This window comes from Dermochelys coriacea, chromosome 12 (assembly GCF_009764565.3).
Source record: "Dermochelys coriacea isolate rDerCor1 chromosome 12, rDerCor1.pri.v4, whole genome shotgun sequence".
Classification (NCBI taxonomy): domain Eukaryota; kingdom Metazoa; phylum Chordata; order Testudines; family Dermochelyidae; genus Dermochelys; species Dermochelys coriacea.
The window spans coordinates 18,764,792-18,783,239 of record NC_050079.1 but is presented as its reverse complement, the minus strand read 5'-3'; the positions used below and the strand labels follow the sequence as shown (position 1 = coordinate 18,783,239).

The following is an 18,448-nucleotide window of genomic DNA, read 5'->3' as shown; positions in this document are numbered from 1 at the left end:
CACCCAAAGATGAGTCTCGCCACTTACTTACATTCTGTGCCTCCCAGAATCTTTCCATTCTTGGGACATGGTTCAAGCAGCGATGCATATACCACGTCATGGATCTCTCATGATGGTGTCACTCAGAAGGAGTTGGACCACATCATTACACGTGACAGGCATCTCTTCGCCTTCTGTAGAATATATCATGGTGCAGATGTGCGGTGAACACAGATCATCATCTAGTGGTCGCTCATATGGTGTTGATGCTCCAATGAGCAGGTAAGCCCTCTGTGATGATGAAGAAGTTTGACATCGACGCACTCCATGTGCAAGGTTTAGCCAACAGATTTTGTACTGATGTCAGCAACAGGTTCTCGGCTCTAGCTAATCTGCCAGATGATGTGGAAGTTGCCTTGTCCCTGTTCACTTCTACCCTCAACTATCTGCTGAGCAAACAATTCGCTATAGACATCCAGCACGCTGACCGTGGCTTTTGGAGGAGGCCTTCCAAATAATTTAAATTGATGGCTGCAGCCCACCAACATGGTGATAATCACACTCATAATCGGCTGAAGTGAAAATTTAACACCTTGGCACTTCAAGCTCGTGATGCATATTATAACCAAGTGGCGGATGATGTCAAATTTGGCTTAACCAGGGGCGACTTGAAGCCAGCATTCTGCGCCATTCACAACCTCAGTGGTCAAGAGGTAGTCACTACAAATGGCATCCTGAATGACAGCCAAGGCCATCCATGGAAATCGGATGATGACATTCTCTCACCCTAGGTGGAACATTATCACAGTGTCCTGAACCATCCTCCAGGTGCCGCTTGTTCAGAGCTGGATGATCTGGCAGTCAATGTGGTTCCGGATCCAGACTTTTGTACTGATGCACCAACATTGGATGAAGTGAAGTGTTCCATCTCCAAACTGAAAAACGGACATACAGCCGGTGCTGATGGCATCTCCTCAGAGCTGCTAAAATGTGCTATTGATCCTGTACCAGAATCACTTCTGGCCATTATTTGTCTGGTGTGGAGAACTGGAACCCTGCCAACCGCCTGGAAGGACAGTATTGTGATCTCACTCTATAAGGTCAGGGGACCGTGCAGTGAACGAAAGAGCTACAGGCCGATCCCCTTGCTCGCCGTTCCAGGGAAGATGTTTGTGCATGTTTTGTTGACACGCCTGGAGCCTTTGCTACATCAGATGCATCGTCCCCAACAGTCAGGCTTTATGCAGAACAGGTCCACATTAGACACCATTTTGGACCTTCGCTTGTTGTCAGAGATGCATCATGAGTTCAGAAAGCCCCTACACATAGCATATGTTGATCTTAAGTCTGTATTTGATTCAATAGACTGTCGCATTATGAAAGGCCTTAAAGGGAGTAGGTGTCCCTACCACTCTGCTGGACTTGATTAGAGAGCTGCACAATGGAACCACTGCCTGTGTTCGTCTGGGGAGCCGGATGTCAGTGCCTTTTAAATCACTACCTGGTGTTAAGCAGGGTTGCGTTCTGACCCCTGCACTCTTTTTTCGGGCAATGGATTTTATGATGCAGCATTCCATCAGGTCCATAGGCATTGAGATCAGTGATCTCTTGACCTTGACTACGCTGATGACTATGCTATGTTCTTTTAGTACAGAATCCCGACAGGTTTCGTGAGGCACTCCAGCATATGGAGGAGGAGTCAGCTAAGATTGGTCTCCATGTATTATGGTCAAAGACAAAACTGCAAAATCTAGGACCAGGTCCACCTGTGACTCCAATCTCTTTGAACAAAGAAACCATCAAATCAGTTTCCAGCTTTTGCTATCTGGGTTCTATACTTACCAGCTCCTCCAATTCTCACATGGAGGTTCTCCATTGGATTGGCATTGCAGCATCTGCCATGATCCGTTTGCAATGGATATGGAATCAACATCATCTGAGTGTGACAACCAAGTTCAGGATTTATTCGAGCTGTATCCTTCCCATACTGTTATACAGCTGTGAAACATGGACACTACGCCGTGCAGACTGGACAAAGCTGGAGGCTTTCCACACAAAATGTCAACATCGTATATTGGGCATAAAATGGAATGACTTCATCTGTAAATGCAGATGTTTATGGTTGTTAGGGTCTACAGACTACTGGGGCCATTGTCCGCAGGCGGCGCCTTACGCTTTTCGGACATGTCGCAAGGATGCCACAAGACGTTCCAGTGAACGCCATTCTCTGGGTGGCTTTTAACATATGGGATAAAATTCCACCAACCAAGGGGTGGAGGCAGCCCAGAGGCAGAGCCCCTATTACATGGGTTCATCAAGTCTGTTCCAACATTGGTCTCTCAGTCCGTCAAGCCTTCGTGGTTGCGCAGGAATGGACCAAATGGCGAATGATCACTATGGACGACTGTCTGGCTAAGGGTTGAAGAGAGAGAACCCTTGGTATAGACAGCGTTATGTCAGTGGGAGGGCTTCTCTCATTGACATAGCTACTGTCTCTTGTGGAGGTGGATTAACTGTACCAACGGGAGAACTTCTCCCGTCAGCTTAGTAGCATCTTCGCTGAAGCGCTACAGTGGCACAGCTGCACCATTGTAAATGTAGACTTGCCTTCACAGACAGAGGGATCCACTGTCTGCTACTATGTTCCTTTTTACCTCCAAGTGGTTTCAATGTTTGCACTGTAATCTTTGATGGTTTTCCATTGACTTTTCTGTATTGTTGCAATGGTGGACAATTAAATACAGTACATAATCCCACTTGCTCGAATAGGCCATCGCTGAGACCCATGATTCCCTGGTGACTCACTTTCACTCCAAGACCATAAGGGCATAATTTTCAATATAGTTACATTATTCCTTAAATATTATCTATACACATCTTGCAGTGATTATCAGTATTGATAAGTTGCAAGCTTTCAGTAGAGAACTCACATGCTACCCTTCATGGATAAATGCCGTGAAAGTGGTATATTAGCTATAGTGAGTTTATAGGGTTAGGTCACAAATTGCTTGTAAAGAACTGCGAACCCTTTGCCCATTGGCACCAACGGGTCTCTGTGTCACACCCTCCTCTAACTTTTTTTAGAGACCGCCCTCGGGAATACCTGTATGACTGGCATTGGTAAGCTCACAAAAAGCCCAGGCACTCTTTAAGCAATTGTTTAATGGATTTCAGGTTTTTTCTCCATACATGAAATCTTTCTCCCTCATATGGGATGTGAAAATCCATTCCAAACATAAATTAATGTGTTTGGATAAGCCCATTAGCATCCTTACCACTCTCAAATTTAAATGGGGCTGCGGCATTTTCCAGTACTGCTGCTGCTTCCTGCCACTCCAGGTGAAGTACCATTGATGACCTGCCCTTCTGTCTACTATGATTGGCCTTTCCTCTGCTCCAGTTACAAGGGGGAGGGGGGCCACCATGTTGGCTTCCACTTCTCGTACATGCATGCTTGTGTTTACAATAGGAACAAAGACACTTCATTTCATTAATGGCAGAACAGACATTAAAACTAATATCCCCTTTTGATGCCTGTGGTTTTGCTACTGGTAACTCACTGTCTATATAAGCAAGCTGGGCTGGACGGCATGGGATCATGCATTCCATCCACAAGCCTTGGTCATTCTTACCCCATAGCAAATATGGCTTTTCTAATACCCTAAATCTAAACTTCTCATCATGTCGCAGCTATCCCATCCCTATGTGGCATTTGCCCTTGATATGATGTCGATGGGTTTGAGAAGGGCGGAGTATATTGGTGTCTGTTCCTTTTGCATAGTCCACTTGCATATATAGAAAAGGTTGGAGTCTAATTATCCAGCGTCCTAGCTACCTTGAATTTGCTGAAGTTTATTTTCCTTCTGTTTTTTCACCAGCATCCCCTCTTTTCCCCCTCCCCCCCGCTTCTTGAAATAGAAGCGTGAATGCATCCACATATTTCTAATTTTTTTTTCCTAACAGCTTTTGATAAATGGGCTCCAAGTGGCCTGTCAATTCCTGCATATGGTCCCCTGCCTTCAACACCTGTGCCCCCTATATTCTTCTCAGTAAAGAGGGATATGGTGTCTGATCGTCCACCTTTGTCTGCTAAGCACTCCACTGCTACTTGGTGTTGGGGTTCACAACATCCAGCTTTTTGGACATCTGCTTCTACAGTTCAGGGACCTGCTGAGAAAGACCATCTCTACTCCATACCTGTTCCAATGATGCTCTTCCTCCTGAGGAGGAACTACCCATGTCAGGCAGGTGCCCTAGCCTTTCACACAGGAGAGGAGCCAGTGAGTCCACTAATACTACTAGCCCCTCACAGAGCTGCTTCTCAGCTGCTCTGCACCTGGGTATATCTGCAGCCACCTGTGGCGTGAAGCCAGAAGCAGTGCTGCTGTTCATCTCCCATGTGTTTCCAGCCTTGTAGCTTAGGGATCCCAGCTGGTCTATTTGCATGCTCCTGCAGGGAGGCTCCAACCCAATCACGCTTTGGATGCCACTTTTCCCCACCTCAGCCTCCATGCCCGAGTCCCATTGTATTCCTGATATAAGGACCTTGGGTCCTGACCCTCCCCTCACTCTTTGTGGTTCACTTTCACACCCCAATAGCAGGAGGAATTAATTCCTCTCTTTTGAAACCTGCTGAACGAGGGGTTCTGACTCACCACCTGCTATCAGAATCCTGGGTCTGGCAGCCTCTGTCCATCAGCAGACCTCTTTTCCCCTCACTGTGGTGGTGGTTTCTTGCTTCCACTACTTGATCCTTCCCATGCCTCAGCAAGCTCCCCCACACCTGTGCACAGCCAGCTCTCCTCACTCCAGGGGGAAAGGGTCACTGCCCCCTTCCGCTAGCCTGTAGGTACACAGATTCTGTTCCTTCTTGGGGGGTGGGGGGTGTCTAAAGCCAGTGATTGCTTCACAAAGCTCAGCAAAGAAGTGACTTCGGCCGCGGATCACAGGAGGGAATGGTTGGGTATTCTCGGCTCGGCAGTACTGACCCTGTTACTGGCCCCACCTGGCTGCCCAGACCCCATGTAGCCCACTGAGGTGGAAGACATCATTCTAATTCCTGCTGCTGTGGCCGCAGCCACTGCGCCCTCCAAGCACCCCACTGCTGATGCTACCCGTGACTGCATGGCTTCCATAGCCCAACACTGCTGTCACCTAGCTCCCTTTTCTCCCATGGGGCAGTCCCAGACTTAGCTATGTGGCCCCCATAAGCATGGGACAAGGCAGTCACAGAATCAGCTGCAGTAATGTGATTTTGTTATTTGAATGCTGGAGACAGGAGTCACAGACTTGCCCACCATGGCTGAGCCCCTGTGAATTAGCAGAGGGCTAGCAGTCCTGGTCATGGTAAGGTAGCCCCATAGGGTGGGGGAAAGGTGGGGCAGTCCCAGGCTGTCCTGCAATACTAAAATGATCCCTGCCCTTGTGATTCCTTGTTATCCACACATTGGCACTTGTCCCCTGATCTCAGCACTGCCCACTTTGGATGAAGTTATCTGGCAGCAGCTAATGGGCAAGAGCTTTTGAAAAGTCCAGGAAGAGTTTAAATAGATTGGGGGAGGGGACTGAGGGAGCAGCTGAGAGTGCATCAGCCCAGCCACTGGGAGGAGCTGAGCAGGAGGAGGGACCCACTTCTGCCTCATCAAGCTCTTGCTCTTGCTTCCTCCCTCCCTTCCGGGCACTTACCAGTCCAGTCAATAACCCCTCTTGTTGATGCAGGGGATGTGTAAGGGGTTATTTCCTTCCCACGTCCCCTGCAACAATCAGGGCGGGATTTTGTCTCTCTTTATTTTTCTTTTGTTTTTCTAATACTATCCCTTCTCCTATTATGCTTTTTCATCTCTTTCTCCCTTCTTGCTTCATTTCCTTTTCCTGCTTCTTCCTTCTTCTTTCATCATATTTGCTATATTTACTTACATTATAATGTAAAAATTATATAACACTTAAAATGTATTTTAAATTAATGCATTTTATATTATAAAGGACTTCTTGTTGTTGTTTTGAACGTGTTCTGCTAAAAACAATCACAAAAGGTAATTTAAAGTACTTTTCCCAATCCCACTATAGCTATCTTTATTTTTCAGATAATTCGGTTTGATGTTTAATATAGTTCAAAATACTTAATTACAAAATTGCAAAGCCTAGCCTAGCCACCAGTGATGGCATATTAAAGCTAAAACTTGGGGCTGTGTCCAAAGAAATAGTATATATGAGAGAAAGAGATGAAGAGGAGATATGAAAGTATAAATGTAAGAAGAGAAAAAAGTGTGTAAGGAAGGGAAGAAAGATAAAAAAGTTAAAGAAGAGGAAGATGAGATAGACAGGAGGAATGCTGAGGATAGGGAAATTGAAGCAAGTAGAATAAGAAAACAGATGGTAGGAAAATCAAAGAATAAAAAAACAGATGGCAGGAGAGTCCACTTTGGCTTTTTGTAAAGGATTCTAGAATCTGGATACCCATTATCACTCCAGGCTTTTATAGCAACCTCCAGCTATCAATTCTTGCTGCGCTGCATTGAACCTACTGGATAGAGAAGGTTGTCTTGAAAAACCTTCCATTAGTGAATTGTACAGTACTTGAGACATTTCTTGGAAATGAACTAGTGTTCTGGTGTTTTGAGCTAGGGTTATAGTTGTTAGCTAAAATGTTGGTTAGCTTAAAGACACATTTCCAAAAATAAAGAAATGAGGCTGAATCTCAACTGATGCAGTTTGTGGTTGTTTTTTTATCTGTAATGGGTGAAGCAGGAGATCTATTATTGGAAGATGCAAAGTAGATTATAGAGCATAGCTGAATCCCCAAAGAAAGATGTGGTATTATAGGATTATTAGAATTCCGTTTTTATTAGTAGAGACAATTCTTTTATATGTAAAATGTTATAGACTGTTCTAGGGAAGTAGAGCTCCATCTAGTGTTACGTTATAATGTGTTAATTACTTGTTATTACTTGTCATTCATATGCTCTCCATACTATGTAAGAATAAGCAGCTTAACATGAATGGCAGTTTTTAATTTATGTTATGTACAGACACCATATTAAATGTATTAATATTTTTGACATTGAATGGACTCTCCAGTCTTTTCCCACTTGAATAGTTATTCAGATTGGATAATTGTAGTAGGGGACATTTTGTTCATTGCATTGTAGCAGTGTGATTGACAATTCTATATCACTGTTTACAGCTTTGTAATTTTTAAAAAATGCTAAAGCCAAACAAGCTGACTCCAACGCCAGTTTTCATTGTACCTAATCTGAAGAACATGGACACATAGGTCAGGGAAGTGGGATTTTTTTTCCCCAAAATAAGGAGGAAAAACTCCCTCCCTTCAGTTGTATAGAGAGCTAGAGTCATATGCCTGTTAGCTACTCTCCCATCAGCTTCAGTTCACTAGAGTTGGGTAGCCCGCAAAACAGGTTCTATTCCATGACTTTCTTTCCCTGTTTTCCATTAACTCTCCTTTCTCCCTTGGTAGTTCTATAATACTTCATTGGGTAGAATTTTATTTTGTTACTTTTTGCAGCAAGTTGACTTTTCTTCTGTAAGGTCATCCTTCTTTAGAACCAGTAACCACAGCTTTCTGTAGTCTGAGGTACTCAAAAAGCCTCAGATGATTTGGGCTGGCTAGAGCTGATATGTTCAATGAGACTTCATTGTTTTCAAATATTCTAAATAGTGAGATTTCTGCCCTTACAGTTAATTTACAGCTGCTATTGGCTTATCTTTTCTCATCACTGCAGAGTTAGGCTGAGTGATCGGCACATGGGTTAACCTAGCCCAGGTGTAAGCAGCCACGCTGCAAAATCCTACCCAAGCTACCGTGTCGTCACACATGCTGCACTCCCCCACATGTGTCTTTAGGACTTCTGGGGGCATATCCCATGGTTCTTTATGCTGCAGCAAGATGAACCACTCTGATTCTTTCCCTGCCAGTTGTGGGAAAATATTTGTCTTTCTGGGGACGTTGAGGTGGGGGGAAATTGTGGAAAGGCATAGGAGAACTGTCAGCAGTCACATGATTTATCCTGCGTCCGCAATGCAAAGTGGATGGGTTACCAGTCCAAGTGAAAGGGGAATCCAGGTTCTAGCCCACACCCCCAGCCACATGCAGTTTGAAAGCACCACTTAATGCCGGTGTTAGGTTTTTGTGTATGGACACAAAAGTAAGAACCCAGGCTAATTCTGTGGTGAAGACATACCCTAGGAGATCATAAGTAGATAGTCATCTTTGTCTAAAACGTCATCTTTATTTATCCCTGAGAGATCTTCCTTCCTACATTCAGAGAGAATGTGCCCAGAGAAATCTTCCTGATGTCACTTATAAAATTCTAGGAAATTTAGTTCCATTTTAATAATGGTGAGCTTGTCATCTAAAATCACCCAAACAGAATGGGAGTTGCAGATATTTTTTTTCAAAGATTTAATTTGCATGTGTACTCTCGTTTACCCACAGCTTAATAGTTATGGCATGTTTCTATTATATGTTGACTAATCTGATACAGCACACTGTTGTAAACCTCACATATTAATGAATACGTTCCCATTACAGGAAAACGATATTTAAGTTAAAAACATTCTGTTGGTAAAACGGTATAAGCCAAAAATTAATGCCTAAATTAGCTAACATCAACATTTGCTTTAATGATCAATCTAGAGTAGATAGTTTGGTTAAATTGGAGAAGTTTTGAGATTTCAGATTTGGAATTTAGAATGAATCAACCTAGTCAATAGAACACGAATTCTCATTACAACATAAGCCCGAATTCTGAAACTTGTGGCACATAGGCAGGAGTCAGTGGTGTTGTGCATAGGTCCAGGAGTGCATCCAAAGCTCAAGGATCAGACCCTAATTTAGCACTGTTTGGTAGGCTCTGCTGAAGAGACCCAGGACTATAATTGCTGTGATGTTCAGGGCCATGATTGAGATCCTAACAATACAACACTATTAGCCACTCCTGTTCGCTAGCTCCTCTGGTTGCTTGGGAGTGGGCTTTTTAAAGCCCTGGACTTCCTGAGTATGCCCGCCCCTGGTTAAGGGTTGAGGGGTCATAAAGGGCTTAGGGATCAAAGCCTCGTTAAGAAGCTCTCAGCCTTGCCTAGCAGGCTGCTAGGCTCAGCGCGCACACGGTCCCCCAAACAAACAGACCACACGGTATATTTCACTCAAGCAGCAAGCACACCACAAACACACACACTACAGACAACAAACTTACCCAAAGGATAATATAATCGCTTCTCCTTCACCTGGAGAACTCCCTTGCAAAACTCCCATTAGCTCCTGTTCACTTGCTCTCAGTGAAACAAAGGAAGTATTTCTTCACACAGTGCACTGTCAACCTGTGGAACTCTTTGCCAGAGGATGTTGTGACGGCCAAGACTATAACAGGGTTAAAAAAAGAACTAGATAAAGTCATGGAGGATAGGTCCATCCATGGCTATTAGCCAGGATGGGCAGTGATGGTGTACCTAGCCTCTGTTTTCAGAAGCTGGGAATGGGCAACAGGAAATGAATCACTTGATGATTACCTGTTCTGTTCATTCCCTCTGGGGAACCTGGCATTGGCTGCTGTCGGAAGACAGGATACTGGGCTAGATGGACCTTTGGTTTGACTCCATATGGCCATTCTTATGCTAGTAAAGAGCATCTTTGAGATGCTTACGTAGCTCCTACCTCCACACCATGCTGATATTAGCAACTGTTATCCATCACTTTGCTTTCATTACCAATACATTATTTTAAAAGGAGGGTTGGAGGACTATATAGACCACAGGTACACAGCAGAAATATAATGAAATTCAGTGCTGGTGATCTGCCAGAGATGATGTGGCTTTCATTATATTGAACATGGTTTGTCAATGAAGAGCTTATTAAAAGTTAAGATAATTCACTTTTTGCTTCCTTACTTACTGAGCCAAATTCAGTCCTTGGGCTACACATTTAGTTAAGTTTTATCTGTTTTTCTCAGTTCTTTTACTGTGATACAGATGTATGTCCAAAAAGCAATAGCAAGAAAAATTGTAATGGTTTTATATTTATGCCCTCCTCAAAAAAAAAAAAAAAAAAAAAAAGCTGAGTTCATGTTTATGGGGTTGTTTAATGCTGGAGAAAAAACAAGAAAGGACCTGAATTTTGTCTGTGTAACTAGATTACCTTACAGTGTCACAATTATTATTTCTTTCAGGCTTACTTTCATTTGGGGATTAATGACAAACTGGGATTATCTGGAAGACCCGACAGGCCTATCGGATGCCTTGGAACATCAAAGGTCATTGCAAGAAGTGACTGATTTGTATTACTATAATTAGCATATACTCCAGACAAATTTTGGATTATTTTGTGAAGACAGAATACTATTTAAATTGTTGAATTTACTATATGTAATCTTATTTTCTGCATGTAAATCTTATTGTTTATTATAAAATGTTTTAATATAGTTTGTAAACTCATTAAGGACAAAGCATAAACTATCTCACTATTAAATTATTTCACACCTTACCTAAGCACCTAATTACAGCAATACTCACTCATCCAAGACAAACTTGATCATGATTGGGTGAACCGCTGTGATTAAAAAAGAATGTGGATTTGCTCACTGTGTAAGAACAAGGATTCTTCAAATTAGATTTTTCATTTGTCCTTTTTGCAGATCATTATTACTTTGACAGTTCTGCAAGACTACATCTGTGTTTTCACCTCTTAAACTGTATTAATGTTAGTTTCATATATTTTAAAGAAATGGGTAATGTTAGCTTTTTCTTCCTACAGATTTATCGAATACTAGGAAAGACTGTTGTTTGCTACCCAATCATTTTTGACCTTAGTGACTTCTACATGTCTCAGGATGTTATGCTGTTGATTGATGACATTAAGGTATTTATCTGTTGTTTATCTTATGCAACCTGATGAAATAAGTCCTATATTAAGAATAAATTGTACTGTTCTAAAGGTTTGATGAAATGTAGGATTGAAAAAGGGAGATGAAAAAATATATAGTCTGTATACCTTACTATATAATGTAAGACAAGCAAAGTTATGGTGGGAAGAACAACGTAAATATTAGCATTAATATGCTGTTAGACCAGTGCGGACTGTAGTGGATGTTCTACGGTGGCAGAAAGCTAACTCCAGGAGGGGATGAGAATGCAGTGGCACAACATGCACGAACCCCTGTTTTCCAGGGAAACTCAAGTGCAGCCCCAAAGGCAGGCACATTTGGCAAGGGCAAGGGGCATGGCCAGTTCACTTAAGGGATGCTTTGATTAAAAGACTCATCTGGTGGGGCTTTTCTGGAGCCCTGGCTACAAATTAAAATTTGCCTTCCTTGGGTGAAACACAGTTAAGGGCAACAGTGCAGCTATGTGAATAACTGGTTGTTCAGTTTGCAGCAAGGACTGGAACCTGGCTATGACCCTCCCAAATCAGTGCCCTGGCCACTAGACTGCAGAGTCATTCCTCTCTCTCTCTGGTCTGTTGAATATTTAATTATTTATGCAAAGTGGAATGGCAACAACAGGAGAAATTGAGAGAGACCCACCCTAGAATACTTTATAGCCCTGTAGGCAGGGCATTCATCTGCAAGTTCAAATCAGGCAGAGTGGGGACGTGAATCTGGGTTTTCCATGTCCCAGGTGAGTGCTCTAACCATGGGGCTATCAGGTATCAGACCACTGCCACCCCCTCTTCAGTTTCAAACATGGCACCTAAGGCCCCTTATGAATCTATCCTGACTTTTTTTTTTTTTTACTGATGAAACTAATCAGTGAATTCATGTCAAATAGGTGATAGTTTCAGTTGACCTCTAACTGCATTTTTCAGCAAATATTCTATTTGAAAAAATGTCACCCAGTTCTAGTGCCAGCATTACCTGCCCTATTCCCCCATCCTCACAGTGAAATGACCTGGGCTGCAGCAGCTACTTCTGGTGTATAAAAGGTGCCAATGATCTCCTCTGCACTTTCACTCACTATTCACAACAGAACCCTCTTTATACAGATCAACAGATGTAATCAAATATTTCATTCTGCTCAGACTGGTGACTTGGTTGGTTTGTGCCTAACCTATAATGAGAGCAGTATTGTTATAAAGCTGTGGCTATGTAGTGTTTGCAAATTGCTTACATTCTGAAAAAAAAAATACATAACTGAAAAAATTAATTGTTTGGGATTTGTAATCTGTTGGGTTTATAGCAGTACCCTTTATTTTAAGTTGTTTGTTATAGTTACAATATATTGTACTGTATGTTTCCTGGCATGAATCACATACGCTTTTATGTTTACCTAGAATGCATTACAGTTCATTAAGCAATATTGGAAAATGCATGGTCGTCCCCTGTTCCTCGTGCTTATCCGTGAGGATAACATAAGGTATGGAATACATGTGAAGATCATTATTTGTAATGTGATTTTTCACATTTTTAATATTAATGTGTTTGTTTTTAAAATTATAGGGGAAGCAGATTCAATCCAATATTAGATATGCTGGCAGCCTTTAAAAAGGGAGTTGTTGGAGGAGTGAAGGTTCATGTTGATAGAGTGCAGGTATTTTTTTTTTTCTAAATGTTGCATTCATACTCTGGCAGTAATCTGTGTTAGTCCATGAACTGTGACTTATTTCTCCAGACATTTTATTCCATCAAAATTCTTTGGTTTCTCTTGTGACTTTTTAATACCTCACTGAGTGTTATAAAATTAAAGATGAGATAAAGTCAAGGGTTCTGCTTTTCTTTAAAGCCCTTTGTTAAGTTTCTGTACACTATAAATCATGCTTTCTCTAAGCAAGAGCACAAGGCTTTAATATTTTCAACAAAGGTCCTTTTAATGTGGCAGGAAATCTATTTTATTTTTACTTCCAGCCATCTGTCTTGTGGAATTTATCACAAAAGGCCAAGTCCTTGATATCAAGGGTTAAGGGCTCTATTCTGGGACATATCAACAGCAGGGAAAAGTATGTGTTTCACATGTTAACTAATGTTAAAATTCTAGCCAGTTTTAATACTTTAGCTGTTCAAGATAAATCTTAAGGGGGAGACTAGGGTTCACCGCGAGCAGCTAAAATGTTAAAATTACGGAAGAGAACATTCCTAGCTCTAACAGTAAAATAAATGCTTTCAGTGACCATTTAAATAAACATTAGTAAATTACAGCAGTCACACCTAGTTCATAAAATCTCTGACTATCACTTGAAGTATAGCCACTCTTAGGTCTGTGATCGAGTGACCAGAGATATTGAAGTGTTCTCCAACTGGTTTTTGAATGTTATAATTCTTGACGTCTGATTTGTGTCCATTCATTCTTTTATGTAGAGACTGTCCAGTTTGGCCAATGTACATGGCAGAAGGGCATTGCTGGCACATGATGACATATATCACATTGGTAGATGCGCAGGTGAACGAGCCTCTGATAGTGTGGCTGATGTGATTAGGCCCTATGATGGTATCCCCTGAATAGATATGTGGACAGAGTTGGCAACGGGCTTTGTTGCAAGGATAGGTTCCTGGGTTAGTGGTTCTGTTGTGTGGTGTGTGGTTGCTGGTGAGTATTTGCTTCAGATTGGGGGGCTGTCTGTAAGCAAGGACTGGTCTGTCTCCCAAGATCTGTGAGAGTGATGGGTCGTCCTTCAGGATAGGTTGTAGATCCTTGATGATGCGTTGGAGAGGTTTTAGTTGGGAGCTGAAGGTGATGGCTAGTGGCGTTCTGTTGTTTTCTTTGTTGGGCCTGTCCTGTAGTAGGTGACTTCTGGGTACTCTTCTGGCTCTGTCAATCTGTTTCTTCACTTCAGCAGGTGGGTATTGTAGTTGTAGGAATGCATGATAGAGATCTTGTAGGTGTTTGTCTCTGTCTGAGGGGTTGGAGCAAATGCGGTTATATCGTAGCGCTTGGCTGTAGACAATGGATCGAGTGGTATGATCTGGATGAAAGCTAGAGGCATGTAGGTAGGAATAGCGGTCAGTAGGTTTCCGATATAGGGTGGTGTTTATGTGACCATCGCTTATTAGCACCGTAGTGTCCAGGAAGTGGATCTCTTGTGTGGACTGGTCCAGGCTGAGGTTGATGGTGGGATGGAAATTGTTGAAATCATGGTGGAATTCCTCAAGAGCTTCTTTTCCATGGGTCCAGATGATGAAGATGTCATCAATGTAGCGCAAGTAGAGTAGGGGCATTAGGGGACGAGAGCTGAGGAAGCGTTGTTCTAAGTCAGCCATAAAAATGTTGGCATACTGTGGGGTCATGCGGGTACCCATCGCAGTGCCGCTGATTTGAAGGTATACATTGTCACCAAATGTGAAATAGTTATGGGTCAGGACAAAGTCACAAAGTTTAGCCATCAGGTTAGCCATGACAGTATTGGGGATACTGTTCCTGACGGCTTGTAGTCCATCTTTGTGTGGAATGTTGGTGTAGAGGGCTTCTACATCCATAGTGGCTAGGATGGTGTTTTTAGGAAGATCACCAATGGACTGTAGTTTCCTCAGGAAGTCAGTGGTGTCTCGAAGATAGCTGGGAGTGCTGGTAACGAAGGGCCTGAGGAGAGGGAGTCTACATAGCCAGACAATCCTGCTGTCAGGGTGCCAATGCCTGAGATGATGGGGCGTCCAGGATTTCCAGGTTTATGGATCTTGGGTAGCAGATAGAATACCCCAGGTCGGGGCTCCAGGGGTGTGTCTGTGCGGATTTGTTCTTGTGCTTTTTCAGGGAGTTTCTTGAGCAAATGCTGTAGTTTCTTTTGGTAACTCTCAGTGGGATCAGAGGGTAATGGCTTGTAGAAAGTGGTGTTGGAGAGCTGCCTAGTAGCCTCTTGTTCATACTCCGACCTATTCATGATGACGACAGCACCTCCTTTGTCAGCCTTTTTGATTATGATGTCAGAGTTGTTTCTGAGGCTGTGGATGGCACTGTGTTCTGCATGGCTGAGGTTATGGGGTAAGCGATGCTGCTTTTCCACAATTTCAGCTCGTGCACGTCGGCGGAAGCAGTCTATGTAGAAATCCAGGCTGCTGTTTCGACCTTCAGGAGGAGTCCACCCAGAATCCTTCTTTTTGTAGTGTTAGCAGGAAGGTCTCTGTGGGTTAATATGTTGGTCAGAGGTGTGTTGGAAATATTCCTTGAGTCTGAGACGTCGAAAATAGGATTCTAGGTCACCACAGAACTGTATCATGTTCGTGGGGGTGGAGGGGCAAAAGGAGAGGCCCTGAGATAGGACAGATTCTTCTGCTGGGCTAAGAGTATAGTTGGATAGATTAAAAATATTGGTGGGTGGGTTATGGGAACCATTGTTGTGGTCCCTTGTGGAATGTAGTAGTTTAGATAGCTTAGTGTCCTTTTTCTTTTGTAGGGAAGCAAAGTGTGTGTTGTAAATGGCTTGTCTAGTTTTTGTGAAGTCCAGCCATGAGGAAGTTTGTGTGGAAGGTTGGTTCTTTATGAGAGTATCCAGTTTTGAGAGCTCATTCTTAATCTTTCCCTGTTTGCTGTAGAGGATGTTGATCAGGTGGTTCCGCAGTTTCTTTGAGAGTGTGTGGCACAAGCTGTCAGCATAGTCTGTGTGGTATGTAGATTGTAATGGATTTTTTACCTTCAGTCCTTTCGGTATGATGTCCATCTGTTTTGCATTTGGAGAGGAAGATGATGTCTGTCTGTATCTGTGCGAGTTTTTTCATGAAGTTGACAGATTTCCACTCTATACGGCTAAATTCAGTGCCTTGCATAATGACAGGTTTCAGAGTAGCAGCCGTGTTAGTCTGTATTCGCAAAAAGAAAAGGAGTACTTGTGGCACCTTAGAGACTAACAAATTTATTAGAGCATAAGCTTTCGTGAGCTACAGCTCACTTCATCGGATGCATTTGGTGGAAAAAACAGAGGAGAGATTTATATACACACACACACAGAGAACATGAAACAATGGGTTTATCATACACACTGTAAGGAGAGTGATCACTTAAGATAAGCCATCACCAGCAGCGGGCGGGGGGGGAAAGGAGGAAAACCTTTCATGGTGACAAGCAGTGTAGGCTAATTCCAGCAGTTAACAAGAATATCAGAGGAACAGTGGCCAACTCTGTCCATATATCTATTCAGGGGATACCATCATAGGGCCTAATCACATCAGCCACACTATCAGAGGCTCGTTCACCTGCGCATCTACCAATGTGATATATGTCATCATGTGCCAGCAATGCCCCTCTGCCATGTACATTGGCCAAACTGGACAGTCTCTACATAAAAGAATGAATGGACACAAATCAGACGTCAAGAATTATAACATTCAAAAACCAGTCGGAGAACACTTCAATCTCTCTGGTCACTCGATCACAGACCTAAGAGTGGCTATCCTTCAACAAAAAAGCTTCAAAAACAGACTCCAACGAGAGACTGCTGAATTGGATTTGCAAACTGGATACAATTAACTTAGGCTTGAATAGAGACTGGGAATGGATGAGTCATTACACAAAGTAAAACTATTTCCCCATGTTATTTCTCTCCCCCCCACCCCACCCCCCACTGTTCCTCTGATATTCTTGTTAACTGCTGGAATTAGCCTACACTGCTTGTCACCATGAAAGGTTTTCCTCCTTTCCCCCCCCTGCTGCTGGTGATGGCTTATCTTAAGTGATCACTCTCCTTACAGTGTGTATGATAAACCCATTGTTTCATGTTCTCTGTGTGTGTGTATATAAATCTCTCCTCTGTTTTTTCCACCAAATGCATCCGATGAAGTGAGCTGTAGCTCACGAAAGCTTATGCTCTAATAAATTTGTTAGTCTCTAAGGTGCCACAAGTACTCCTTTTCTTTTTGCGAATACAGACTAACAGGGCTGCTACTCTGAAAACTGCTATTCATGTTGTCTTTCTTATTCATGAAGGGTGCAAAAACATTTCAATAACCTTTTTAACTGGCTTGGCTCTAGGATGGTTTTCATTGAGGTTGTGTTGTGCTGTGTCTTGGTATTCTGTGTGCTCTGGGTTTTCACCATCCAATTCCAATCATGGGCACCAAAAATTAGAGATGAGGATTGTTGACCAATGTGACACTAGTAAATAAAGTTACATACTATGCCCCACATCCCAGAGTATCTCTTCATGATGTATTTTTTGAAAACCTACTGAGATTTTTCCAGGAATATATTGTTAAAGCAGCTGTGAAGGTAAGTAATCATTTCCCCAGGATTCAGTATAATATATACTGACTAGGTTAGGTTTATAGTATATTAACTATGATGCAGTGAATGTTTACTTCCTACTATAATTTTAAACGAAGGATGTGGAAATTGATTTGGGTGAAATAGGAATCATCTTGAATCTTTGATTCCTCTCTCAACTCTAAACTTTTATTTGAGGTTTTGTAGAGTTTTAGGAAGTCTTTTTATCTCCTTTCCCCCTCCTCACCCAAAATTTGTAGGCACTGCTGATCAACTGAGGAGAATTATTTTTTAGACAGAAAATAGTGTATATGTTTCTTTAGTCTAAGAATTGTCTTACAAACTTATCATACAGTTTTGTCAGCTGATATATTATGCCAAATGTGCAGAAGATGCAAGAATTTCCACTACGGGATGTGCAAAAGCTCATTAATCTCCTGAATATATTGTCATATTTTGGAAATTGCGCATTTCATTAAAGAGGAAAAAGTCCTGAAAAAGTCGCTGAAATTGCAAAGAGGTGGTAATGCATTATCTATTAAAATAATATACTTTATACTGCTGTTTCATAATTTATATTGAGCTTGTACATTTGTATGTACATGTCTGAACATGTACAGTTAGGCTTTAATATCTTAATTCACAAATTAAACTCTAATAGTTCTCAAGCAGCATTTTTCTTTCTTTGCCTAACTGTAAATTTCAGTTATTATCCATGGAAATATTTTTGTGTGTTTGTATGTCTAATAAAATGGACAATTACTTATTAAAAACCTAATCCTCACAAGCCTACAAATAATTTGTATGGTTTCCAGCACTGTTCTTAATAATTTTTACTTTCATTGTCTGTAACTGCTTCCATCATCAGCCGTGTTCCAGAGGATTATGTGTCATAAAGGTGACTGGAGGACATCAGCAAAAAAAAAAAAAAAAAAAAAAAGCAAGCAGCTTTTTATTTTCACAATCAACTCTCACAGTGTAATACTGTGGTATTTTACTATAAATTGTAAAATGAAAACTGAGTTTAAAAGTTCACAGGACATGCATCCAGTTTTTTTCTCCTATTGACAACTATCAAAACACAATGCTTTTTAAGAAAGTCCTTTTAAAAACTGCTTTATTAGAACAGATTTCCTCTAGAAGTACATATATATGAAATTCATATGAATGTCAAATGAATTAATTGTAATCAATAAGCATATTAAAATATTAATGACAGAAGCTTAACGTTGTTAGAGAGAAAGAGAGCGTGAATATTTGTCTGTAGACCTGTGTGTACGTATGTATATATGTATGGGGACAAGAGGGAGGTACCTCTAGACTAAGGAATGACCTA

At 41.9% G+C, this 18,448-nt stretch overlaps 1 protein-coding gene across 7 annotated transcripts in view; it reads left to right on the top strand.

The window, feature by feature from the left end:
- PHKB (phosphorylase kinase regulatory subunit beta) overlaps nucleotides 1-18,448 on the top strand; it is a 224,043-nt gene that overhangs the window by 168,547 nt on the left and 37,048 nt on the right. For all 7 annotated transcript variants that reach the window (XM_043494809.1, XM_043494810.1, XM_043494811.1 and 4 more), the window contains 4 exons: nucleotides 10,161-10,244; nucleotides 10,745-10,849; nucleotides 12,260-12,342; nucleotides 12,426-12,516. In XM_043494809.1, coding sequence (XP_043350744.1) covers nucleotides 10,161-10,244; nucleotides 10,745-10,849; nucleotides 12,260-12,342; nucleotides 12,426-12,516 — 363 coding nt within the window. The remainder of the gene's footprint in view (nucleotides 1-10,160; nucleotides 10,245-10,744; nucleotides 10,850-12,259; nucleotides 12,343-12,425; nucleotides 12,517-18,448) is intronic.